Below are 26,970 nucleotides of genomic sequence, written 5' to 3' on the forward strand. Positions count from 1 at the left end.
GGTTATTAGAGAAATGCAAATCAAAACTACATTGAGATACCATCTCACGCCAGTTAGAATGGCGATCATTAAAAAATCTGGAGACAACAGATGCTGGAGAGGATGTGGAGAAATAGGAACACTTTTACAGTGCTGTTGGGAGTGTAAATTAGTTCAACCATTGTGGAAGACAATGTGGCGATTCCTCAAGGACCTAGAAATAGAAATTCCATTTGACCGAGCAATCCCATTACTGGGTATATATCCAAAGGAATATAAATCGTTCTACTATAAGGACACATGCACACGAATGGTCACTGCAGCACTGTTTACAATAGCAAAGACCTGGAATCAACCCAAATGCCCATGGATGATAGACTGGACAGGGAAAATGTGGCACATATACACCATGGAATATTATGCAGCAATCAGAAATGATGAGTTCGTGTCCTTTGCAGGGACATGGATGAACCTGGAGAACATCATTCTCAGCAAGCTTACACAAGAACAGAAAACGAAATACCGAATGTTCTCACTCATAGGGGGGTGTTGGACAATGAGAACACATGGACACAGGGAGGGGAGCACTACACACTGGGGTCTATTGGGGAAAATAGGGGAGGGACAGCGGGGGGTGGGGAGTTGGGGAGAGATAGCATGGGGAGAAATGCCAGATATAGGTGAAGGGGAGGAAGGCAGCAAATCACACTGCTGTGCACCTATGCAACTATCTTGCATGTTCTTCACATGTACCCCAAAACCTAAAATGCAATAAAATAAATACTTTAAATATATAAATAAATAAAAATTCAGGTGATACTTATTCTACAACTGACTCTTCTGCCTTGTACTGTATACAAACACCTTGGATGGGAATTGGCATACATTAGCCATTAAATCAATCAGAGAAACATTTTTCCATTCTAATGTGGTAATATTCCCCATTTCCCCCTTTCTCTGAATGACAGTCATCTCAGGTTTTAAAACCAGCTCAAAAGATAGCTTCTCCATGATGCTTTTCCTAACTTTCCCAATTGTTCACTACTCAGTATTACCATAGTAACATGGTCTCTTCTCTACAAGCACTCTTATCAGACATACAAGGCTTTTGTTTACCTGCCTGTCTCTAAACTGTAAGCTCTTCCTGGAAAACTACCTTACCTATGCCTCTTTGTATCTCCGGCGCCTAGTACAGTGCCCAGTGGCTAGCAGGCGTTCAATTAATGACTGTAGAAGAAATGGAGAATTAATGACCTCCAAGTTAAGCAAAGAATATATCAAACTCAAAAATGTACTTTTAAAAACTTAAGGCCCTAGATATAGGCTGCGTGAGTTGGGTTAAGGCAGAAAATATGACCGGAACGCTGCTGGATAGGGAAATCTCCACTTGACTTTTTCAAGTACATGCTGAGAAGTACCAGCTTCAGTGTTTCGATGCAACATTGTCCACAGGAAGAAGTAAAGACAACACTTCTCGTGGTCTCTTCCTACCACAAGATCCCTGAACCCATTCCCCACCCCAAATCCGGGAAATCTCATTTTGGGGATCTCAGGGCCCCAAGTTCCCTAGATGAAGCTCTCACCTTCCCATTCGTGGGAGGCTCCTGGATGTAGATGTTGCTCATCGCGATCAGTACTAAGGACTCTGCTCCTTATGGGGGATGAGAGTGGACGGCGGGTCACGAAAGCTGTCCGCCTACGAGCACACTCTTCGTTAAGTCGAGTGGTCCAGGAAAGCTTCAGTTTGTCAACATCACGCAAGACAGGAACACCAAACACTACCTTTGCCCAAAACAACCCCTCTCGGACGCCGCCATGTTGTTATCGGACCCGAGCACCGCTAATGCTGAGAAGGGTGATTCCAATGTACTCCTGGGTACAAAAAAAAGTCTGTAAAGCTACTATGGCTTAATGTAATTTGTATTACAACATTAGAAGAGGCACTTCGTAAGTTTTGGCGGTGTTTACTTCACTACTTGCGTGTGCAGATCGCACTCAGCACCCCCCAAAACTAACAGTAATGGTCCGGACCATGTGTCTTCTGCAATATGACTCGTCCGGAAACCGCATCTGCGTCTACTGGTTCTGTTGTCGCTAGAGGCTTACAGGGCCTTCCGACTGTAGCGAAGGTGCTGCCGCTCTGGGGAAGGCAAACGCCGCTTTGGCTGTGCCTTGTCCTCGCAGCTGGCGGGAAGCAAGCGCCTTTTCGAAAGCCGGAGGCTGCAGTGACCCCTGTCACCACCGTCATGGCGGTCCCAGGTAAGGAGCCACTGCGTCCGAGCTCGGAAGGGAGCGCAAGGGAGGATAGGGTAGGGTGCAGGATGTAGGGAGCAGCGCCCATGGGGATTTAGGTGGAGGCCTTAAAATTCATGAGTTTGTTTTGTTTACGTGAAAAAGTTTACAGTCCAAAGAAAAACTCTGAAGGAAAGAAAGTAACTATCTTCCTCCCCCCGCAACTGCATGGGATTACAGGGAAAGTATATCGTGGAAGGGAGGGAGAAGGGAGAGACTGTAATTGTAGGCCTAAGGGGGCAGGCGGCCAAGAAAAACTACCTTAACTGTGGTATGGCTTTAAAATAGAATTTGAAGTGGAAACACTTGGCCGACTCAGGTAACCGGAGCCATCGTTTGTCTTAGAAGTCGCTAGGACCTGCCGGGTGTCTGGGTTCTACTCCTAGCCTTTCCTGTTGTAGGTAGCTGCTCTGTGGCCACAGATTGGTCTCTTTGTGCTTCTGGGCCTCAGTTTTCTTATAAAAACATGGAGCTTTGTTGAATGATGTATAAGATTTCTTCTGAGTCTCAAATTCTGTGTCCAGAAGTTACTGCCCTAAAAATGGTGAACTCGCAGAATAATTAAAAGATTTTCTCGTCCTCAACTACTAGCTTACTTGGAAGTTCTAGTAGGGGAGTGCATCTCCTTAAACCGGCTTTGCGAACACTGGTTGCAGGAGATATTTTCAGGAATATACACTCCTCCACCCTATCCCCCGCAACTTGGAAATTCACAGTGCACTTTAGTAATAGAAAGGATTCTGAAAATTACCATGGTTCAGAGCCCTGTTTAAACCTACCTTTCCCAGTATTATTTGACCAGATAATCTTTGTTCTGTGGCAGCCTTTTTGAACCTCATTCTACAGATACCTGTTATGGGAACATTGGCTTTTGTACCAACTGCAGTTTGGGGAGGAGTACATCTGGAGCTGTGAGAGAGGAAGTGTACACTCTATTAAGTGCCTATTGTGTGCCAGGCACTGGAGGCATTGAAAATACAATCGTGAGCAAGGTAGACATGGCTACACTTCACACAGAACTTAGAATTTAGCAGCGAAGAGAGAGAAATTTACAGAAAATAGAACAACTGCCATGGCAAGGAAAATACAAGAACTTAGGAAGCACATAGTAAGGGCACCAAACACATAGAGGATGGGCAGAAGGACTCCAGAGGATGTAGCCTTTAGGAGGAGATCTAAATTATAGAAGGAGTGGTTTGGAGGGAGAGGAGACTGTAGTTGGAGGAACTGGATATGTAAAGGAAGAGGAAATATGTGAGAAGAGGAAATGAAAGATGCTTTCTGTAGATGAAACACAGATGCAAATGAGAGATAAGTGAGAAATTAAGTAGAGCGATAGTAACTGTAGCTAATATTTACTAATATGTTTCAAATGTGTCATACTGCATTAAACATTGTATTCTATCTCATTTAACATTCACAACTGCACTGTGAAATGAGTATTAATATTCTCATTTTACAGATGAGGACACTGAGGGACAAAGAAATCAAGTAATATGCCTATTATGAGACAGCTAGTAAGCAAGAGGCCAGTCTGGCTCCTCTGGACTGTGCGCTTCATTCATTTTGCCGTAGTACAGGATAACTTACAAGGTAGTTTCCATCTCTTGAAGGACCTTGTAGCCTATGACAAGAGGTTTGGCATTGTCCTAAGAATAGTAGGAAGCCATCTAAGGGTTTTTAAGCAGATTTACATTTTGGAAAGATAATTCTGGCTATACGGTAGATTGGAGGCAAAAGTTTACTAGTTAGGAGTAATTCTTGTGAGTTATGATGATAACTAAATAGGTAAGAGAAGTAGGTAAGTTGAAGACACAATTTTGGTGGTAGAATCACTAGGAATTGGTGATTGATTCAATGTGGGTAGGTAAAAGAGGAAATGAGGTTTACCTGGGTTTCACTGTGAAGCAGTGGGGTGGGGCTATTTACTGATATAGCAACACCTCACAAGGAGCAGGGGTTCAAGGGATGATGATGGCATCCAATTTGGGGCTTGTTGTGTTGAGGTTAATCAAACATAGGAATGGAATTAGTAGTAAAATATATAATTTATAGATTTGGAATGAAGTCAAACACAATGATTTGGGTGTTATCCACACACATAAAAGGAGGTAAGGCTATGCGAGTGGAGCAGTCTGCTTAGGTGGTGTGTAGAATGTGAAGGGAAGGTCTGTGCCTGAAGCCTGGTGAATATCAACATCTAAGAGGCCAGCAGAGAAAGATAAACCTACACAGTAGATTGCCTAAGCATCCTGATAGGCCAAATCAGCTCTGGTGATCTTTGTACCACACAGCTGCACCCAAAGTTGACCTGTTATCACTGCTCATTTCATGACTTGAGCAAGCCTTTTGGGCACCCCTGTGGTATGGGCACTCTGGAGGACACAGTGTTATAGTCTGTACCTTCATAAAACTTTAAGCAGTACATAAAAATGTACTATATAAGAAAGGGGACAAAAGTGATTTTTTTAAGCCCTTATTAAAATATCTTAAACTTAGATCAGTGTTATATATAGGTTAACTTTCCTTCACTTCAAAATAATGCTTCAAAGTATAATAATGTTAAATTGAGCCATTAAGTTGGATGGCAAGATATAGATAAACTGTTTAAACCCAGCAAAAATTGAGATAATAGGTGTGACAGCACTGTAAAAGTACAATGCAAGTGTCATTAGAAAATACAGATACAGAAGATCTTAAGATAATTTCTTGGATGATCAATCCAGGCAGAGTATTAAAGGAAAATAGGGTGAATCTAAACATTTCAAGGTGATTATCAAGGAGGACAAGTATTATGTTATGCTCTTTTATTTTAGGTTTCACAGATTCAGTTTGGCATTTCTTGGGGTGGGCCTGCTAGTGATGATGACAAGGCTGCTTTCCACAAACCACACATAAAAATCAGCCTTGTCTGTTTTATAATCATGTGCTTCACCTGTGTTTCCATAGCATTGTGTGTTAGATTATTCCATTATGTAGGTAATACAATGAAATGTAGGCATTTAGGAAAATCTTGCTCTTAGTTGTTATTATAGAAATACCATTTGATCACAGGTTTCAGTGAAATTTGCTTTCTTTGAAAAACTGCCTTTCCCATTCACAGTTTTTGAAATTACCTCCAACATTCATGTCAGTGATTCACCACTCTTCATGAAGAGTTGAACTGGCACAAGTGGCAATGTATATTATTGATGTAGCTGACACAAAACTGTTTTCTTGTTGTCTCCTCCACTGAAGTCCTATAGCCAAGGTAGGGGATTTTTCTACCGCCAAGTTTACATTTGAGTCTGGCACATCACAGTGAATAAATTTTTTTTTTTAATTTCTCTTTTCCTTTTTTTCCCCAGGTCAGTGTATAAAAGACTAATTTGATGAATAAGATTTTAAAAACACATTATGATTGTATCTTCTTAATAGAACAATTCTAATTTACATCCAGTTTCTCTTTATACCTAAACTAAACTATAGGTAATTTCTTTTCTCTCTAGTCTGTATTGCACATTGCTGCTAAAATAAGTTTTCTAAATCATATATCTGATCCTGTTATTGCTGGGAGGGAGGAACTTAGTTCTTGACCCCTGTTTGTGAATTTTGTAATTCTTTTCAAGCCACTTGACCTTTCTGAGGTTCAGTTTTTGTCTCTCCATAATAGAGCTGAAGGCTAAGGTTTCTTAAGCTTCTAAAGTGTTAAAATGCCAAAGCTCCCCATTGCTCTCTGCAAGAATGAAGTGCACACTCCCAAGCATGACCAAATCACTCTTTCTACTCTTTCCTTCCACCACTCCCCTCATACATTCTACAATCTTGCAAAAATCTAACTTGTCCAATTCTGAGAACTTCTCAAGTGCTTTCCTACCTATAAGCCTTTGTTATTACCTCCTGTATTGCCCATAACTACTAATGGGAAGCTTTCCTGATCTCTTGGCTTAAACTCTTGCCTGCCACTTCTTCATGCTTGTTAAATACAGCTCTGTGTCTTCCATGGAACCTGGCCCATTCTGTCGTGGATTACAGCTGTGGGTGCATTACCATAGATAAACTAGTATAGTGTCACTTTACACAGGCTGCATGTGGCCCAGGACGACTGTGAATTCAGCCCAACACAAATTCGTAAACTTTCTTAAAACATTAAGAGATTTTTTTTTTAAAGCTCATCAGCTATTGTTAATACATTCCAGTGTATTTTATAGTTTATACCCTCATAAAACTTTAAGCAATACATAAAAATACTACTTAAGAAGGAGGACAAAAGTGATTTTTAAGCCCTTATTAAAATTCTCTTAAACTTACACCAATGTTATAGATATGTTGACCTTCTTTCAATTCAAAATAATGCTACAAAGTATAATAATGTTAAATTGAGCCATTAAGTTGGATGGCAAGATAGAGATAAACTGTTTAAACCCAGCAAAAAATTGAGATAATAGGTGTGATAGTGCTATAAAAGTATGATGCAAGTGTGGCCCAAAACAGTCTTCTTCCTCCGCTGTGGCCCACGGAAGCCAGAAGATTGGATATCCTGGTGTAGGGTTTGATTCATCCCTATGGCTTCTCTAACGTCGAGTTCAAAGTTATACCCATGATAGATAAATAATGAATATTTAGAGGGTTGATTACTATAACTGCTGCTGAGCAGAATAGAGTACTAAACAGGTTAAACTAATACAGTGTTCCTTCTGTTTCATTAGGTAATTAAATTTCTCTGTCTCATGCCTTTTTTTTTCACAGATTATTTATATAAGGCATGTAGACTAAAGAGTTTTATACATTTCATATCGGTATAAAACTCATATCAGTAGTTTAAACAGCTCTTTGATTGGTTTACTATTTCTCCTTTTGGGGTCAAATGATTATGAAGGCATTTTTAAAATTTTACTTAGAGACAGAGTCTCTCTGTGTTGCCCAGGCTGGAGTGCAGGGCACAATCTCGGCTCATTGCAACCTCCACTTCCAGCATTCAAGTGATCCTCATGCCTCAGCATCCCTAGCAGCTGGGATTACAGGTATACGCCACCACGCCTGGCTAAATTTTGGAATTTTAGTAGAGATGGGGTTTCACCATGTTGCCCAGGTTGATCTTGAACTCCTGGCGTCAAGTGACCCGTCCACCTCAGCCTCCCAAAGTGCTGGGTAACCTGGCCTATGAAGACATTTTTAATGGACTATGAAGACATCTGCTATTTCAGAATACTTGAATTGAAAAACTCATTTAGCCCATTTAAAAAATTATGTTATTAATGAAGTATTAATGTTTTAGTAAAAGATATCTAATTTCCACTGATTTTTCTACTTTGCCTTTGGTACAGCATTTGGGATCCCAAAGAAAGGTATATATATCTATGAATTTTTAATATAAATTGGAAGAAAAATACTTGGAATTTTACTTCACATCAACTTAAGCAGAGCATGTATATTATATACATAGGTATTACCACTTATAAAACATGACTGCAATTTGAACTTTAAAAGCAGAAGAAATTGAAATTGTCTGTAAAGGTCTGCAGATTATAACTAAAACCATAATGAAGTAACCAAATATGAAACTTTTTACTAAACAGAAAATGAATCTAATCTAACTGAATCTAATCCAATTAAAAACGAAAAGAATGGATCTGAAGAATCCCAGGGTTGGAATCCGAAATGGAAGCACAGAGCCTCGGGGCAGAGGAGGGCTTTACCCTGGTCACCCGCAAGGGTGGCCGGCGGGCCAAGAAACGGCAGGCCGAACAGCTAGCTGTCTGCAGCGGGAGAGGGCGGGATGTGGACCTTACAGACACACAAGAGGCCAGGCGGGCGAAGAGGCCGGTCTTCCCGCCCCTCTTCGGTGATGGACTTCGGATGGCTGATGTGAAAGTTCACGGGCCGGGCGTGGTGGCTCAAGCCCGTAATCCCAGCACTTTGGGAGGCCGAGACGGATGGATCACGAGGTCAAGAGATCGAGACCATCCTGGTCAACACGGTGAAACCCCGTCTCTACTAAAAATACAAAAAATTAGCTGGGCACGGTGGCGCGTGCCTGTAATCCCAGCTACTCAGGAGGCTGAGACAGGAGAATTGCCTGAACCCAGGAGGCGGAGGTTGCGGTGAGATAGCGCCATTGCACTCCAGCCTGGGTAACAAGAGCGAAACTCTGTCTCAGAAAAAAAAAAAAAAAACAAGAAAGTTCACATCCTTGGCTCCTTCCGAAACATCAAGATGGCAAGAACTGACATTTGCAACCTAATCTTGGGAAATCCTCCTTCCAAGGTTTATGGCAATATTCGAACTGTGGCTAGCAGATCAGCAGATCGATTCTGATTTCAAGTCAGAGACTTTTTATCTTGCCTTTGGACTCTGGAGAAAAATACTTTACAAGTGATCACAAGAACCCATCTGAAGAATTGCGGTCATTTGAAGCCTCCATCCTTTCTTCCATTCTCAGCCAGAAGCATAAACAGAAAAGAAAGGCATAAGAGTATTGACACTGAACAGGTTTTAGGATAATTTAAATATCAAAAATTGATTCTATTATTATACCTACACATTAGATGTAATTTATCATTTCTTTGAAATCACATGTGGCAGATTGCAGTTTATACTCCTCTTGGAAACTTCTTGTTTAAACAGCTCTATGTGAATTTATACTTTTATAAATTTGTAACTTCATAAAAATTTATAAACATTTCTTCATTATAAATTGTAATTAATAGATTATCTTAGAAAAATCTCTCTGAATGATGACCGCTCCTTAATACTGGGTGACGTGAATAATTTTTTGTGGGGAGGACGGGCTGGAGTGCAGTGATGCAATCTTAGTTCACAGCAACCTCTATCTTGTGGGTTCAAGTGATCCTCCCACCTCAGCCTCCCTAGTAGCTGGGACTACAGGCATTCGCTGCCACACCCAGCTAATTTTTTGTAGAGATAGGGTTTCACATGTTGGCCAGGCTGGTCTCGAACTCCTGACCTTAAGGGATCTTCCTGCCTCAGCCTCCCAAAGTGCTGGAATTACAGGCGTGAGCCACCGTGCCCAGCCTTGATTTGTGAATATTTGAGAGGTCGTAAGCGGTTGTTTTGGCTCTATTATACTGTATGAGTCAGTAAGAGCTCATCTTGGAACCTGTTTTGCAGTTTTAAAAACTGAAGAACTACATCACAGGGTTGATGTGAATAAAGTTTTATTTTTTAAATGAGCATTTAAAGAAAGTATACATAACGAATGTTGGATATACAGATGCTTCTCAACTTATGATGGATTTATGTCCAGATAAGCCCACTGTGAGTTGAAAATACCAAAAGTTGAACATCATAGCTTAGCCTACCCTAAAAATGCTCTGAACACTACATTAGCCTACAGTTGGGCAAAATTGTCTAATACAAAGCCTATTTATAATAGTGTTGAATATCTCATGTAATTTTTGAAGATTACACTGAAAGTAAAAAACAGAATGGTTATGTGGGTACTTGAAGTATGGCTTCCACTGAATAAATAATTCTAAAATTGAAAAACGAGTTAGAACCATCGTAAGTCTGTTTCCTCTAAGTAGTAAAGGTGAAATGATAAAAGAATGTTTTTCTCACGCAAAAAACTATGTTCTATAAATGCAGATTAGCTCATTTCTGCCTGTTTAAATAGTATATGATTATTTTATGCATCATAAAATAGAAGTGATTTAATTAAACGTGACTTTGATTAAAAAAAAAGAATGGATCTTATGACAGAGGTAATTGCAATTTCTAATTACTTATTATTAAAAAAACTTAGTTACTTAAGTTATATATGTTTAAGTGATTGTAGAAAATATTTTAATATAATGAAAATGTTAGGCTTTCCTAAATTCCCAAATAGGCAATAAGAAAAATGTAATATTAAGTTCCCAGTGACTAAGTTATTGACTTTGGAAAGATAGATGATGCAAAATTTCAAGGAAATAAATTTAGATCAGATATGACATTTCTTTGGACACCACTGGCCAACCTGAAGCAACTGCTGAGGACTCTCCATCTTTCTCTCAGTTTTTCCCAGTCCTTTTATTTTTGTCCCTTCTTTTTGGTTTTCTCATTTCTTCTTTGCCTACTGTTAACTTGAAAATGTTTTTTCCTTTGTGCTAACTACTTTACTAGGATGTAACTTACATGTTTTAAAAACAGCACAGATCACAAATGTTCAGCTTGAATGATTTTGACAAGAGTGTGTTATGTATATGCATGTGTGTGTACACGCAAATATACACGCACACATCTACCTATCACCCAGATTAAGATTTTGAATATTTTCATCACGGCAGAAAGTTTTCTTTTGTTGCTGTTGTTTCCTTCCTCCCATGCCCAGCAGCCATTATTTTTATTTCTATTATTGCTCTCTTTTATTCCTTTTTTTCTAATACCTATATGCCTTGGATGGGCAAGTGACACAGCAGGCACTGTCAAGTTTGTTAGCTGGCAACTGGGGTCTAGAGAAGTTGCCAGTCCCAACTTCTGAAGTACAGTCATGTACCACAAAATGATGTTTTGGTCAATGACTGACTGCATATACAGTGGTGGTCCCATAAGATTATAATACTTTTTACTGTACCCTTTTAATATTTAGGTTTGTTTAGATATACAAGTACTCACCATTGTGTTACAGTTGCCTGCAGCATTCAGTGACATACTGTACAAGTTTGTAGCTTAGGAACAGTAGGCTATACCATACAGCCTAGGTGTATAAGTAGGCTAAGCACCAGGTTTATGTACACTATGATGTTGCCACAAAGACAAAATTGCCTGACAACACATTTCCCAGAATGTATCCCTGTCATTAAATGAAACATGGCTGTCTTTTTTCTAAGCTTATAACCTCAAATCAATAAATATTTGTTGAGCACCTCTTAGAAACTATACATCATCGTAGGCAGTGAGGTATATTCAAAATTAATGTGGCTACTTTAAGTTACTGGAAGATAAAGAACCAGCCCAATTACCTGTGTTCTCCCACCGCCACCCAGGTTGTTTAACAGAATACTAGATTCAGAGTAAACCCTTAATATTTAACAAGTGTGAGAATGAAGACCTCTAAAATTTGTTCCTGACATCATGAGTTAATGAAATTATATTCAAAGTCTGCAGTATATTATATATACTTCAGAGAGAGTAGTCTCTCTGAAGAATTTACAAATGGAATCATTGCCTCTTGTCAGTTAGTATTTACTTGACAATTACTTTTCTTAGTGTTAAAGTTTTGTTTGAGGGAGATTTTCCAGATTGGTTTTTGAAAGGGTAATTTAATCACCTTTCACATTTTAAAGGTACCAAAAGGCATATAGTGACATGTGTCTTATTCAACTCTTTCTCCGTCCAGACTTACTTTTCTTTCTTCAAGTAACCAACTTATATCCATACAGAGATATGTCTAATATCTTTATTTCCTCTTTAATTCTTAACCACGAAAAGGTGGCTCGCCAGTCAGGGCAGATTTATTTTAGAAAAAACAAAAAACAAAAACCTGAGAGGGGCTTTCTGGCTGAGTTAGGTCGGAGGTGCACTCTCTTACTAAGAGTTGTTGTTTTTTTTTTTGTTGTTGTTGTTATTTGAGACAGAGTCTCGCTTTGTTGCCAGGCTCCAGGCTGGAGTGCAGTGGGGTAATCTTGGCTCACTGCAACCTCTGCCTCCTGGGTTCAAGTAGTTCTTCTGCCTCAGCCTCTCAAGTAGCTGGCACTACAGACGCGCGACACCATGCCCAGCTATATTTTGTATTTTAATAGAGACAGGGTTTCACTATGTTGGCCAGGATGGTCTCCAGCTCTTGACCTCGTGGTCTGCCTGCCTCGGACTCACAAAGTGCCTCGGCCCCAGACTAAGAGTTTTTAAGGATTCAGGGTAGGAGAGTTTATCAGAGGCTTGGACTGCTTCTGTGTCTCTTTGTTGTAATTATCTGGGAGGGAGAGTTGTGTGTCTGTTCCCATTCATCTCTCTGCGGCTGCAGGCATATCCCCTGACTCTGCTTTTAGCTTCCCTTTCTTAGTGCACCTGAAGGGAAAGGAATGTGCTTATTAAGGTCCACTGTTTTACTGGGGCCCATTGTATAAGGGTGAAGTTTGGCAGTTACTCAAGAGACTTTTCCCCCCCACCTCTCTCTGTGCCCAAACTGTCTTATCTGTGTTTTGCTGTCTGCTCTTTCTGGCTGCTTGTAGTGAGAAGAGAAGTAATTTCCTTGAAATAGTTGAGGCTAGAATGGGAGCTGGAATTTAAAGTGGTGGTGTTTGTCTGAGATGATGGTGCTTCTGCTCTGTCATCATCTTTTTTTTATACAAATGCCAATATGCCATAAACTGTTCTGCACCTTGCTTTTTTCTCTTTACAATATATGTTAGCAATCATAACATCACTAAATAAAGACCATCCTCATTATTTTATACCGTAATGGATTTTGCCAGTTCCCAATTGATATTTAAATTATTTCTACTGTCCCTATTACAAACAATGCTATAATGAGTAACATTGTACATAAGTCAGTATGTATTTGTGCAAATAAATTGGGAGGACTCATTCCTAAATATGAGATTGCCATATTAGAGAGGTGTGTACATTTGTAATTCATTCAGGTTTTGTCAGCTTGCTTCCCATAGAGATAGTACTAATTTATGACCCTACCCACAATGTATGAGAGTATGCCTCTCTACACTTCCTTCAACCTTTTCAATCTTTGCTACTCTGATAAGTGAAAATGGAATCCCAGCGTAGTTTTTAATGTACATTTTACCTGTTGTTTTAAATAAAACTGAGCATATCTCGACATGTTTCAGAGTCATTTCTATTTCCTTTTCTGTGAACTTCCTTTGCCCATTTTTTTCCTATTGGTTACTAGTCTTTTTCTTAATGATTTGCTAAGCTGTATACATAGGGATAATTGCCCTTTTTTGGTACTATGAGGTGCAAATATTTTTTCTTAAGTTTCCATGTGTCTTTTGAATTTGTTTTTGGTGGTTTTTGCCAGTTTTTTTCTAATGTCAAATTTGTAAGTTTTTATTTAATGGCTTTTGGATTGCAGGTCATGATTAGAAAGGAAAATTTTGAGATGGGTACACTGTATTACTCTGGGCCTTAGCAACTTTCAGAAAGTAATGGAGCAAGGAACTGCACAAGAGCCTGAGGCAGGGAAGTAGGCAACTTAGTTAGCTGAGTAGGGCCTCACAATATAGCCCTACTATAGTCAGTTTGACTTGTATTTCAAGTACCACTGTATTGGCCAGGGTTCTTATTCCAAATCATAGAAACTAACTAGTTAATTTAGGTAGAAAAGGAAAGATAACAGGTAGCTCACTGAATCTAAGCAAAACCTGCATAATAAGGGTCAGAAAATAGAAATGACCCAGGGAACCCATATCCAAGATCCTGCACAAGGCCAGATCTTGTTAGGTCTTCCACTGCCAGTGACATCAGTGTCCCTGGAAACTGGATCCCGACAGCAGAATGAATTAACTGTCCCCACTTCATTGTGTCACTTGTCTCAGATCCATTAAGTCAGTTGCCTCAAATTAAAAAACTCTTGGGTAGAAGCATTCAGTTGCCCAGGCAGTCATGAAAATTAAAGACTACTTAAGCTGAAATCATAATTTAACCAAAGACTGGTGAGGAAATAGTTGATATAAAGTACTTTATTTAGGGTTCTGGTTATATTTCCCTTTCAGGTAAATGTTTCAACTTATTACAGAAGATGACCTTCCAAGAAAAAAGTTTCATAGTTTATTCTAAATACTTGAATGAATGATGAGTTTTATTAGTGCCTTTTGTCATGAGTTCAATTTGAATACATGCTGAGATACGATTATTTCAGATCTATTTCAACATTTTTATTCTGTTGTAGGAATTGTAATGATGCATTTAACATAATTTTATTCCATATTTTTTAGCATTTACAGTTTCTATGGAAACAGATTTAACACCGACCCCAATTCTCTGAACTTTTTTTCAGCATGTAGTTACTTTGATAATGAAAGACCCTCAGATTTTATTCCAGTCAATTCTGCTGCAATAAAACATATTTTTAACTATGACAGAGTTTATAGAGAAGCAATGGAATTAGAGCACAATGCTCAAAAGCTTCAATGACACATCTAAAAAAGATAGGAACCAACATGGTGCAACCTCGTCTCTACTGAAAATACAAAAATTAGCCAGGCGTGGTGGTGGGTGCCTGTAATCCCAGCTACTCGGGAGGCTGAGGCACCAGAGTCACTTAAACGCGGGTGGCAGAGGTTGCAATGAGATGAGATCGCGCCACTGCACTCCAGCCTGGGCGATAGAGCAAAGCCAGTCTCAAAAAAAAAAAAAAAAAAAAAATAGGAACCTAATAGAAACAGTAGCACAATTTTGCACGCTAATTGGTTTAAAACTACATAAATATTACAGTAAGTCTGACATTGTATCTTTACAAAACCTAGAGTTTGCTGCGCAAGTGAGCTTCAGAAGAGTTGCAATTCATGAGTTATTATGAAATGGCAGTAAGAGGGCAATAAGAAATCCATAAGTTTTAACACCAGATGTGGATGGATGTTTGCAACATTTGCAGTGAACTGAAGGCACTAGAAATGTTTTGCAATATATATGCTTGTGTAGTCTATATACTCCTGGGTGGTTCAGATTAGCTGTATGCAATGTTCTGGATTTAGTTCACATTTTATGTGCGTTAAAGTCACATTATACTCAAATTGTTCCCTAATGTATCAGTTACATTAGAGCGTTATTTGCATTTTTAAGACAAGTGTTATAGCAGAATAGACTGTACTGTTACTAGAATAATTAAAGACAGGGTCTCACTCTGTCATCTAGGCTGGAAGTATACTTTGTATATATTGTACACTTTAAAATGATTAAGATGGTAAATTTTAGCTCACTGTAACCACAAATTCCTGGACTCGAGTGATCCTCCTATCTCAGCCTCCCAAGTAGCTGGGACTATAAGCACCTGCTACGACCAGCTAATTAAAAAAAGAATTTGTAGAGCTGTGGTCTCGCTATGTTGCCCAGACTGGTCCCAAGTTCTTGGCCTCAAGAATTCTTCCTAAACTGCTGGGATTACAGGTGTAAATCATGAAGCCCCACCTCAATAATGTATACTTTAAAACAATATTAGAATTTAAGGGGAAAATAGCTAATGTTTTAACTTCATAACATCAAAGAAATAGTTTTAATGTTATATTTTAAAGTTAGTAATGTTTTACATTTGGACTCTGTATTTAAATATATTATTTAGTTAGGATTATATCTCCATTTCAAGGGTTTGGAAATTATATGCCCTTTAGCAAAGAAAATGGAATAATAGTATACAGGGCCTTTCAATGGTTGATTGAAGCCACTACTGGAGGGTGAAATTCACTTTAATTATATATGCTTACAATGGAATATTATTCAGCCATAAAAAGGAATGAACTTTGAAAACATTCTGCTAAGTAAAATAAGCCAGGCCCAAAAGACAAATATTGTATGATTTCCCTTTATATGAAGTAACTAGAGTAGACAAACTCATAGAGACAGAAAGTAGAATAGAGATTACAGGGGCTAGAGGTAAGAGGGAACAGTCAGTTGTTTAATGAATACAGTTACTGTTTGGGATGATGAAAGAGTTTTAGAAATGAATAGTGATGATGGTTGTATAACATCATGAATGTACTTAACACACCTAAATTGTACACTTTAAAATGATTAAGATGGTAAATTTTATGTTATTTATATTTTATCACAGTAAAAAAAATCAGTTTTAATTTATCTGTGGTATTTATATCTTTAGCATTGCCTGCATGTACTACTAAGTATACAGGGTTATTGTATTCATAAATATTTATCAGAACTGGATGGATATATGACTAGTTTGTTTTCTCTTGCCAAAATTTGAGTGTCAAATTTAAATATTTCTTATATTACCTAGCAATTACTGTAAATTATGTGGAATTTCACCAATTCCTATAAGAAAATAGATTTTTTTTCTTCTAATGGAAAACAGGAAAATATTTGTTAACTTTAATGTCCATATATATATATATATATATATATAAAATAAGTTAATTATTTTTGAGGGACAGGACAGAGTAACCTGGAATTTCTTCCTCAAGTTGTAAAATTCCTGGAATGTTTAAACTCTTAACTGTTTATTAAATTTCTTTTATTTTTCAACTTTTAGATACAGTGGATACATGTACAGGTTTGTTACCTGGGTATATTGCGTGATGGTGAGGTTTGGGGTGCAGATGATTCCCTCACCCAGGTACTGAGCATAGTACCCAACAGTTTTTCAACCCTCATCCTCCCTCCCCTCCCAATGGTCCCCAATATCTGCTATTGTCATCTTTATGTCCATAAGTACCCAATATTTCAGCTCCTACTTATAAATGAGAACATGGAGTATTTGGTTTTCTGTTCCTGTGTTAATTCACTTAGGATAATGGCTACCAACTGCATTCATGTTGCTGCAAAAGACATAATTTTGCTCCTTTTTATGGCTGCATGGTATTCCAAAGTATATATGTACTGCATTTTCTTTATCTAATCCACTGTTTATGGGCACCTCAGTTCATTCCATGTCTTTGCTATTGTGAATAGTGCTGCAGTGAAGATGTGGGTATGCTTCTTTTTGGTGAAATGATGATGATGATGATGATGATGATTTTTGGATAGGTACCCAGTAATGAGATTGCTGGGTCAAATGATAGTTCTGTTTTAAGTTCTTTAAGTAATCTCCAAATTGCTTTCCAAGGTGGCTGAACTAATTTACATCCCTACCAACAGTCTATAAGCATTACCTTTTCTCTGCAGCCTCACCAATATCTGTTGTTCTTTGACTTTTTAATAGTAACTATTCTCACTGGTATGAGATGGTATCTCATTGTGGTTTGATTTGCATTTCTCTGATGATGCATGATGTGGAGCATATTTCTATGTTTGTTGGCCTTGTGTGTCTTCTTTTTTTATTATATTGAATTAGAAAAAAATGTTATTGATGTATTTGTCAAATAATTTGAGTGAATTAGCCTTTCTGTTGATTTATAAGAGTCAGAATAATTGAGTAGGTCATTAAGCTGGGTCAGGGATGATTTTTTTTGTTGTTGCTGTTTTTTAAAGAAATAAATTCTGATGGGTGCGGTGGCTCTTACCTATAATCCCAGTACCTTGATAGGCCAGAGGAAGATCGCTTGAGGTCAGACGTTTGAGACCAGCCTGGGCAACAAAGCACAACCTCATCTCTAAAAAAAAATTTTTAAGTTAGCCAAATGTGGTGGCACATGCCTGTAATCTCAGCTAATTGGGAAGCTAAGGTAGGAGGATCACTTGAGCCAGGAGTTGGAGGCCATAGTGAGCTGTGATCATGTCAGTGCACTCTAATCTTGGTGACAGTGAGACTTTGTCTCAACAAAAAAAAAAAAAAAAAAAAAAGAAAGAAAAAGAAGGGAGTTCTACAACAAATTGTATGAAAAACTTTTTTATGCAATAAAGTTTTTATGTTTTTGCATATTTATTTACTTCCTAAAATTCTATCCAATTGTATTTCAGGTTGCAACAAGGACAGTGTCAGAGCAGGCTGTAAAAAATGTGGCTACCGTAAGTACTCTAGAAGATGACATGTTTTGCGTTATTTATACTGGAATCATGGCCTCTTTGGGCAATATAACATAGTTTCCTGATTTCAGGGCCCCAGTTGCATAGTCCTTTAGCCTTAAGCTGACATCTGGTTGTTACAGAAATTCCTCAGTTAGCACTAAAAATTCACTTTTCTTCCCTGCCTTAGACAAATAACAGATATGCGTCTGATTACTAACAAAAATACCATGAAGATACAGGTGGTTAGTAGTAGATTCAGGAGTTTGGAGAAAGTATATATTTTTTAAAAGTATATACATACTTATTCTTTCCTCCTTTTCCACACACTAGGAGAAAAGGTAAAAGCAATGCAAACTATCTATGAAGTTTTTTTATGTTTATTATATTTACTTTAAAGATTTAATTGGTCTCAGAATTTCTGCTTATGGGTAAAAAATTGATTTAAACAATAATTATTATGATTAATGGAATGAAAAGGTAAAATTAAGCATGCATAATTATATAATATAAATTTGTAATTTTATACTGTAAATAAATATTCTTCAGTTAAATATAGCAATTCCTAAAGCTTTACTAACAGCTATAATAACAACATTTGCTATTTTCTAAGTTGTTTAGAGACCATGAGAATTAGCCTGGATTGTTAATACACTCCAATTCGTTGAAGAGTTATTATGTTTTACTAAGAGTGATTTGACAAAAAGATGTTCATGCAAGAACTTGTGATAAGAGAGTACTCGGCAAAAATATCCATCAGAAGGGCATGTTAAAAGGGTGCTGAGAGAACAAGTCACATACTTCCAAACAAAACTAAACTGGCTCAAGGGAATCTTGCTGAAGTAGCAAAATTGTGTATATAACTATACATATCACTCAAATAAATGAAAACTGAAGAATGTACTTGCATGCAAGAAGTGAGTGCAATGAAATCTTTTCTATTTTTATATTTGTTTATATTTATTTCTGCTTCGTTTACTTTCTTTCAACCATCCTAACTTAAGTATCATTGCTGACTTACCTGCCTCATTTCTTTACTCAAGAATTAAGAACCTGCAAATGCTTCATTTACTTCAAAATCTGGAATGGATTTCCCAGTCTGTCTACTAATATCAGTCTCTACACTTGGACTTCTTTTTACCTAAGACTTTGAGGAAAGCAATTAAATTCATTTTCTGGAAGTAGAATATTTGTTGATGTAGTCTCCTCATTGTTGTTTTATTTAAGACAACAATGGAGGTATCTGCAGTAATTAGAATCCTTTTAGAGAAGCCAACTCAGCAAATAGTTTTGTCAATCTTTCCACATTTAGTTATTTTTGCTTTATTATTTAGATCATTGATTTCAGTGATTTAGTTATTAAACAATTTCTGATTTGTCTCCTGTGGAAAAATTTAGTAATATTTCCCTTCTGCGTTAAATTTACACTCTACAGCTGTTAAAGATGAAGGCCTTTTCAACTTACATGTCTTTCTAATAGAAATTGCATTTACAAATTAGCTTCTCTTTTATTTGGGGGCCAGGATTTTTGTATTGCTTGTATAGAGGTAAAAGAAAGGTCAAGAAGACCATTTGAAATATTTTTAATGCCCCAAAATATGGGTATTTTTCATTTATTTACAAAAGAATAGTCTCTCTCATTTGTTGCGAAAATAGTTGTTCAGATTGTACAATATAAAGAATTTCAATACTTGATAGAAAAAGATCTTATTCTCAGTATGTTTTAATAATGGATATATTGTTTTCTAAAGTTTCAAATTAAGGATGAATATATTATTACATAACATAGGTCTCTTTCTGTGGCAGAATTTCCTTGGCAAAATTAACTTAAAAGAAATTAACAGAAAAAGTTATTTCGATAATGAGTTTTTATTAGAATTTTTTAAGTTGGTAACGTCAGAATATTTAAAAATTACAAGGACACTACTAAGCCTTGAGATTATTTATGGGATAAATGTCTTAAATAATTATGATAGTTCTCAGAAAGTATGATTAAAAGATTTGTATAGTAGACCTGATGGTTGATCATAGCAGCAGGAAATAAAAACAAATATGTAAATACCTCTAACATTTTACATAAATATAAATTTATCACTTTTTAAATTGCCTGTTTAATATGTCTGTTTATTGGTGTTCAGTCTTGTTTGTGTAAACCACATCTGAAATGCATTTTCTATTTTATATAGTTTGCTGCTTCAAAGGTAGGCAAGAAGTTAAGATACTTGTAAAGAAATGTATCGTTCATTCTCAAGCACACGTGGTACTGCCTCCCTAGAAATCTGCAGAGATGTTTTTTAGTTGTCAACAACAGGATACAGGGCATAGCACTATGACACTTACTATGTAGAGCTTAGAGATTATAAACATCCTACAATGGTAGGACAGTCCTAGACAGTGAAGACTATTCTGGCCCAAATGCCAATGGGAGTCCCGCTGAGAAGCAGGTACCTTCTCCCATTATTTTAGGTTCTTTTTTTCCTTTTATAGTCTTATTGCCATTGCCTAATTTGTCAACTGCTTTTTAAAAGCAACTTATTGAAATCTTTCTAAAAGTATGGCTTTTGTTTCCTAGAAACAACCAACCTATTTTTCTACACATTTATATTTTGCTGACCTATATGATATTCAATTAAACATATTTTAGAATAACCAAGAGCAGACTCCTCATAAAGTATCAGATGGTGGAGGAAAATAATATAGGCATAAACCAAGGGAGAGTGACTAGAAAGATATGACAAAAGAAACAAGAGTGCAAAGGAGTAAATATTTTCAAAATTGAGGGAAAATTGTCAGATGCAACAGATAAGATTTGTAAGAAATGAGCTGAAAAATGTTCATTGGGTTTGGCAGCTAGGATGTTTTGTTTTCCTTAGCAAGAGTAGTTTAAGTAGAGTTGTAGGTCATGAAACAAGCTGTGTAGATTCAGGCCTGAGTGGTGGGAGATGAAGTAAAGAAAGCCAAGGTAGTTTCCATTTTCAAGAAAATTTTTTAAGATATAAAATGTGTGTATAGACTGAGGGAACATTAGAGGACATATTGCAAATACTGGAGATAAGAAAAGATTAACAAGCAAGTTCCTCTAAGAGGTGTGACAGGGATACCTCTGAAGTTTGGAAGAAACTAGATGAGAGTAGATACAGATGTTTTTAGGTGGAGATAGAAAGCAGGAAACAGAAGATGCAGCCTGGTAATCTCAATTTTCTTTTTAAATTAGAAGACAGGATTGTCTCCTTAGGGAGTTTGAGTAGGAAAGGACAGTGACTGACGAATGTTTTGAGGCAGGTACAAGTTTGGGAAAGTCATTGAGAAAAGGAGGAGAGGAAGTTGACTAAGGACAAATAAAATATGTTAATATGCATAAACATGTGGTTGTTAAATGCAGGCATTGCTTGACTACTCTGTGGGGTGGTGGCGGTGGTAGGGGGTAGGTAACAACCCAGAGAAATGGTAACTTTGAGTCAGATTCATTTGTCTGCAATGAGGATGAACTAGTGTATATAAAAGAGTCAGACTTGTAAAAGGTTGTTCATATTGTCAGTAATGAGAGATTTAAGACTGGGAGAAAAGGAAGGTATTAAGGGACTGAAGATCAAAATGAGAATCAAAAACAGATCTATGCATGAGTATAAATGAATGAAAAAGCTGGAAGGATTAAAGACACAGTCAGAGTTTAATATTGGAGTTTAAAATTTCAGTGATAAAACAGTTGCAGATGATGACAAGGACCATAGTGTGGCCATGGAATCTAGAACGTCAGGGAACTGAGAAAAGCTATCCAACAACCTAGGCTGTCCATTCAAGCTCATGGCAGAGCTTGGAGTAAACAGCTAGAGTATGAGCCAGATTCAAAATATTTCAGTGAATGGAGCTATCAACCTGCAGCAGGCAGCTGAATGGACAGTTAAGGACTACTACTTGGAAACAATATTGAGAAGCCTGGATAATACTAATAATACTGAGGTAAAGGATAATTAACTATAGAGAAATGCCCTCAAGGAAGAGCCAAATATCCCATAAGGGTAGTGGTAACATTATCTGAGCACATAGGGCAGTTACATGTTTAAGAATCTATCAAAAAAGACTAGGAAAGAGGAGCAATGATCAGCTAGGTCAGTGGGGAAATTAAACAGATAAATATGAGGATAAGACTTCCAAGGAAGGTAGCCAGGCACAGTGGCTCATGCCTGTAATCCTAGCCCTTTGAGAGGCTGAGGCAGGCAGATAGCTTGAGCCCAGGAGTTTGAAACCAACCTGGACAACATGGTGAAACCCCATCTCTAAAAAAAGAAAAAAAAAAAAAACTAGCTAGGCATGGTGGCATATACCAATAGTCCCAGCTACTTAGGGGGATAATGGGGAAGGTTGGCTTGAGCCCAGGATGCAGAGGTTACAGTGAACTGAGATTGCACCACTGCACTCCTGCCTGGGCAACAGAGCCAGATCCTCTCTCAAAGAAACAAAAGACTTCAAGAAACAATATATGACTACAGAAGAGGCCAGCATTTTCGAGGCCAAAATGTTAGAGGTGTGGAAGTTTGGTGGAATTAACTGGGTTTAGGAATTTAAAAGCTTATAAAATCATTTGTTTGTTCTCAAATCTGAGGATTTTAGATAAAGTCTGGTTCAAAGATAGTAGTTGTTAGCATAGTCTATATATTCTGTAATCCCAGAAGTAGGCATTTGGGTACCCTAGTTATAAAACAAGAGGGTTTATTTGTGTGTGTATATTGTCAGATTTTTATTCACACAGTCAAAATGAAACTGGAGGGTTTTTTTTAAATTATTACTTGGCATTTGCTAACCTAGCTACTCCTGGATGGAAGAAAGGGGAGAATATACTTTTCCTTGTATTAGTAAAATAAATGGTCATAGCCTGGTACCGTGTATTAAATAATTATTTGGTGCTAGGCTCTGTACTAGCTGCATGAAAAATAGGATTTTATTCTTAAAACAACTCTGTGAAGTAGGTTTCATGATCTCTGGCTTTATGAACATTCAAGACCAGTGGCTCTGTAGTGCCAGATTACTTAGTTACAAACCTCTGCTGGCACTTACTAGCTATGTGACATTAGGCAAATTGCTTCATCACTGTGTTTCAGTTTCCTGTCTGTAAAGTGAGATCATTATAGTACCTAATTCCATAAAGTTGTGAAGATTAAATAAGTTCGTGCAAGTGTTTGGATCAATGACTGGCTTCAGTAAGTCCTCAATAATTGTTGTTATTTTTGTTATTGTTACAAATCAGAAAACTGAGGCCCAGGGTTACTGTGTTGGTGGGAAAACTGAGATACGAACTCTGGTATCTGTAAGATTTAACACTATGCCCTGCTCCTTTTCATTTACTTTGCTTAAAAAGTTGTGTTGGCTGGGCGTGGTGGCTCATGCCTATAATCCCAGCCCTTTGGGAGGCCAAGGCGGATAGATCACAAGGTCAAGAGATCTAGACCATCCTGGTCAAAAAGGTGAAACCCCGTCTCTACTAAAAATGCAAAAATTAGCTGGGCATGGTGGTGCGCACCTGTAGTCCCAGCTACTCAGGAGGCTGTGGCAGGAGAATTGCTTGAACCCAGAAGGCGGAGGCTGTGGTGAGCCGAGATCATGCCATTGTACTCCAGTCTGGGTAACAATAGTGAAACTCCATCTAAAAAAAAAAAAAGTTGTGTTAAAATATATATAATATAAAATTTGCCATTATAACCATTTTTAAGTATACAATTTGGTGACAGTAAATGAATTCACAATGTTGTACAGCCATTACCACTTTTTTTTTTTTGACAGAGTCTTGCTCTGTTGCCGGGTGCAGTGGCTCACGCCTGTAATCCCGACATTTTGGGAGGCCGAGGCGGGTGGATCACGAGGTCAGGAGATTGAGACTATCCTGGCCAACATGGTGAAACCCTGTCTCTACTAAACACACACACACACACACACACACACACACACACACACACACTAGCTGGGCATGGTGGCATGCACCTGTAGTCCCAGCTACTTGGGAGGCTGAGGTACGAGATTTGCTTGAACCCAGGAGGCAGAGATTGCAGTGAGACATTTATTCCGCAACTTTTTCATTGCCCCAAATCTGTAATTATTAACCAGTAACTCTCCCCTTAGTAACCTCTGTCTATTCTCTGTGAATTTGCCTATTCTAGATATTTTATGTAAGTAGAATCATACAAGTATTTGTCCTTTTGTGTCTGGCTTATTTCCCTTAGCATAATATTTTCATAATTCATCTATGTTATAGCATGTATTATAACATCATTCCTTTTAATGACTATATTATTTCCTATATGTGTATAGCACATTTTGTTTATCCATTCCTCTGTGGATAGACACTTGGTTGTTTTCGCATTTTGGCTATTATGAATAGTGCTGCAATGAATGTTGATATACAAGTATCTGTTTGAGTCCCTGTTTTCAATTCTTTGGAGCATGTACATAGGAGCACAATTACTGTGTTGACTTTACTGAAAAACTGCCAAACTGGTTTTCATAACAGCTACGTCATTTTACATTTCCACTAGAAATGTACAAGGGCTCTAATTTCTCTGCATTTTTGTCAGTACTTGTTATTTTCCTTTTAAAAAAATAGCCATTTGTGATAATAAGAAATATATATTTGGTCATTGTCCCTGGTTCTTGACACAGAACTTGGAAAACTCTTGAAATTTTCTGAGTGATAGGGGTGATAGGAGCATCTTTTATTATTTGTAGCATGCCCCTTTCAACCATGCCTGAGTTTACACTAATAAGGTGATACTTGGGAGGCTCCTAGGTAATTTCAAGGTGGGGCCAGTTGCCAGAGGAACAATCTATGTGATTAGAAAGTTGGTGCTTTCAGCCCCACTTCCAGATCTCCAGAAAGGGGAGAGGGATCAGGAGCTAGAGATTGAGTTTAATCACCAGTGGTCAGTGACTGAATCAATCATGCCTATCTAATGGAGCCTTCATAAAAACCCCTAAACTACAGGGCACAGGACGCTGCTGGGTTTGTGAACACATAGAAGTGCTGCAATTGTGTCACACAGTCCATGGAAGCTCTATGCCCCTTCTTTGTCCTATGCATCTCCTCCATTTGGCTGTTCTGAGTTCCGTGCTGTATAATAAACTAGTAATAGTAAGTGAATTGTTTTGTTGAGTTCTATGAGCCTTTCTAGCAAATTTTCAAATTTGAGGAGGGGTTGTAGGAATCCCCTGACTTTATAAAGCTGTGACCCAGTCTTGCGATTGCCATCTAAAATGGGAATGGTCTTGTGGGTCTGAGCCCTTAACTTGTGCTAACCATGGGTAGTATCAGAATTGAATTGAATTGCAGGACACCCAGTTAGTGTCCAGAAAGTTTGAGAACTGGCTATTGGTGTAGAAAAAACCCACACAATTGATGTCGGAAGTGTTATGAGTAGAAACAATTTAGACCATCCTTGTAGGTATGAAGTGGTATCTGATTGTGGTTTTGATTTGCATTTCCTTAATGACTAATGATGTTAAGGATCTTTCCATATGCTTATTGGCCGTTTGTATTTCTTCCCTAGACAAATGTCTATTCAAGCCCTTTGCTCATTTTTTAACTGGCTTGTGTTTTTGTTGTTGAGTTATAGTTGTTCTTTATGTATTCTCGGTATTAAGCTCTACCAGATAGGGAATTTGCAAATATATTCCCCCACTCTATCACTTTTCACTTTCCTGACAATAATCTTTGAACAGAAGTTTTTAATTCTGATGACCATTTTATCAATGTTTTCGTTGCTTATGCTTTTGGTGTCAGATCTAATAATCCATTGCCAAATTCAAGGTAATGAACATTTGTCCTATGCTTTCTTCTAAGTTTTATGGTTTTATATTTTATATGACCCATTTTTAGTTAATTTTTACATATGGTCTGAGGTGAGGGATTCAACTACATACTTTCCCATGTGGAAATCCAGATGTCACTGTCCTATCTGTTGAAAAGACTATTCTTTCCACCCTGGATAGACTTAGCACTCTTGGTAAAACTCAGTTCACTATGTATGTATGCGTTTATTTCTAGACTTTCAATTCTATTCCCTTGGTCTGTATGTCTGTTTTATGGCAGTACCAACTTCTTTGATTACTGTCGATTTATGGTTAGTTTTAAAATCAAGAAGGGTGAGCCCTCTACCTTTTTTTCCTTCTGCATTGTTTGCTGCAAGAACATCTAGATTGCTAGCCATAAGAACTGTAATTTGGAACACAGTTATTTCCTAGGTTTCACTAACTTATTCCCCAATGGAAAAAAAAAAACAGTAAGAAACTTTATTTGTAGTTTCACAATTAATTTGTCTTATCACCTTATGGTCACCTTGCTTGAAGCAAAGCTCAAATGGGTATGGAGCAGACTGCTACAGTGTGGTCATTGTTTAAGCATTTTATTTATTTAAATATTTATTTCAATGGGAGATATTTGGTTACAATGCTAGCTTGAGTACAGTAAAGATTTTATCATCAGGAGTTCTTTTTTTTTTGAAGCAGTCTCACTCTGCTGTTCAGGCTAGAGTGCAGTGGCGTAATCTTGGCTCATGCAACCTTCACCTCCCAGGTTCAAGCAATTTTTGTGGCTTAGCCTCCTGAATAGCAGGAATTACAGGTGTACACCACCATGCCCAGCTAATTTTTATATTTTTAGTAAAGACAGGATTTCGCCATGTTGGCCAGGCTGGTCTCAAACTCCTAGACTCAAGTGAGCCAGCATGCCCTGCCTGTATCATCAGGAGTTCTGATCAAAGAGGCAAGCCAAACCTAGAAAACCTTCCATTCTGCTCCAAACACATAATGCAGGAGAAAAAAAGTGTTATCTCAACAGCAACAACAACAACAAATCAGCTCAAAAGAATGAAAGGGAAATCCCCAGGTGTTAGACAAGAAAAGGGGCTCAAAGTCAGAGCAGGGAATGTTAACTCAAAACAGTGGATCCATAGGCCTAATGGGTAGGCCTTTGAGAGCCATGGAGTGAAGCCTTCAAGTCCTGCTGATGGCAGTATGGCAAGGGTGGAGCCCCTCACATAAAGTCAGACTCCTCAAAAAGGCTGTGAAGCAAGGATTAGAAGAAATTTCACTCACTGTCTAAAGAAGGAAGCAAGAATACGTATAGTGTGTTTGAGCTTCCATAAAATAATTAGAAAAAAATGA

The 26,970-nt window shown here is 37.8% G+C and overlaps 2 protein-coding genes across 4 annotated transcripts in view; one reads left to right on the plus strand and one right to left on the minus strand.

Annotated features, from left to right (window-relative positions):
- Nucleotides 1-1,811, minus strand: part of CWC27 (CWC27 spliceosome associated cyclophilin) — a 290,308-nt gene extending 288,497 nt beyond the window's left edge. For both annotated transcript variants that reach the window (XM_002744915.7, XM_008992001.5), the window contains exon 1: nt 1,563-1,811. In XM_002744915.7, coding sequence (XP_002744961.1) covers nt 1,563-1,604 — 42 coding nt within the window. In that variant the 5' untranslated portion in view covers nt 1,605-1,811. The remainder of the gene's footprint in view (nt 1-1,562) is intronic.
- A 264-nt stretch (nt 1,812-2,075) lies between these two features.
- Nucleotides 2,076-26,970, plus strand: part of SREK1IP1 (SREK1 interacting protein 1) — a 51,663-nt gene continuing 26,768 nt past the window's right edge. Inside the window, exons 1-2 of one of the 2 annotated variants that reach the window (XM_002744951.7) lie at nt 2,076-2,238; nt 17,776-17,823. In XM_002744951.7, coding sequence (XP_002744997.4) covers nt 2,226-2,238; nt 17,776-17,823 — 61 coding nt within the window. In that variant the 5' untranslated portion in view covers nt 2,076-2,225. The remainder of the gene's footprint in view (nt 2,239-17,775; nt 17,824-26,970) is intronic. The other variant, XM_054252230.2, reaches the window with a different exon arrangement.

Source organism: Callithrix jacchus, chromosome 2 (assembly GCF_049354715.1).
Source record: "Callithrix jacchus isolate 240 chromosome 2, calJac240_pri, whole genome shotgun sequence".
NCBI lineage: Eukaryota > Metazoa > Chordata > Mammalia > Primates > Cebidae > Callithrix > Callithrix jacchus.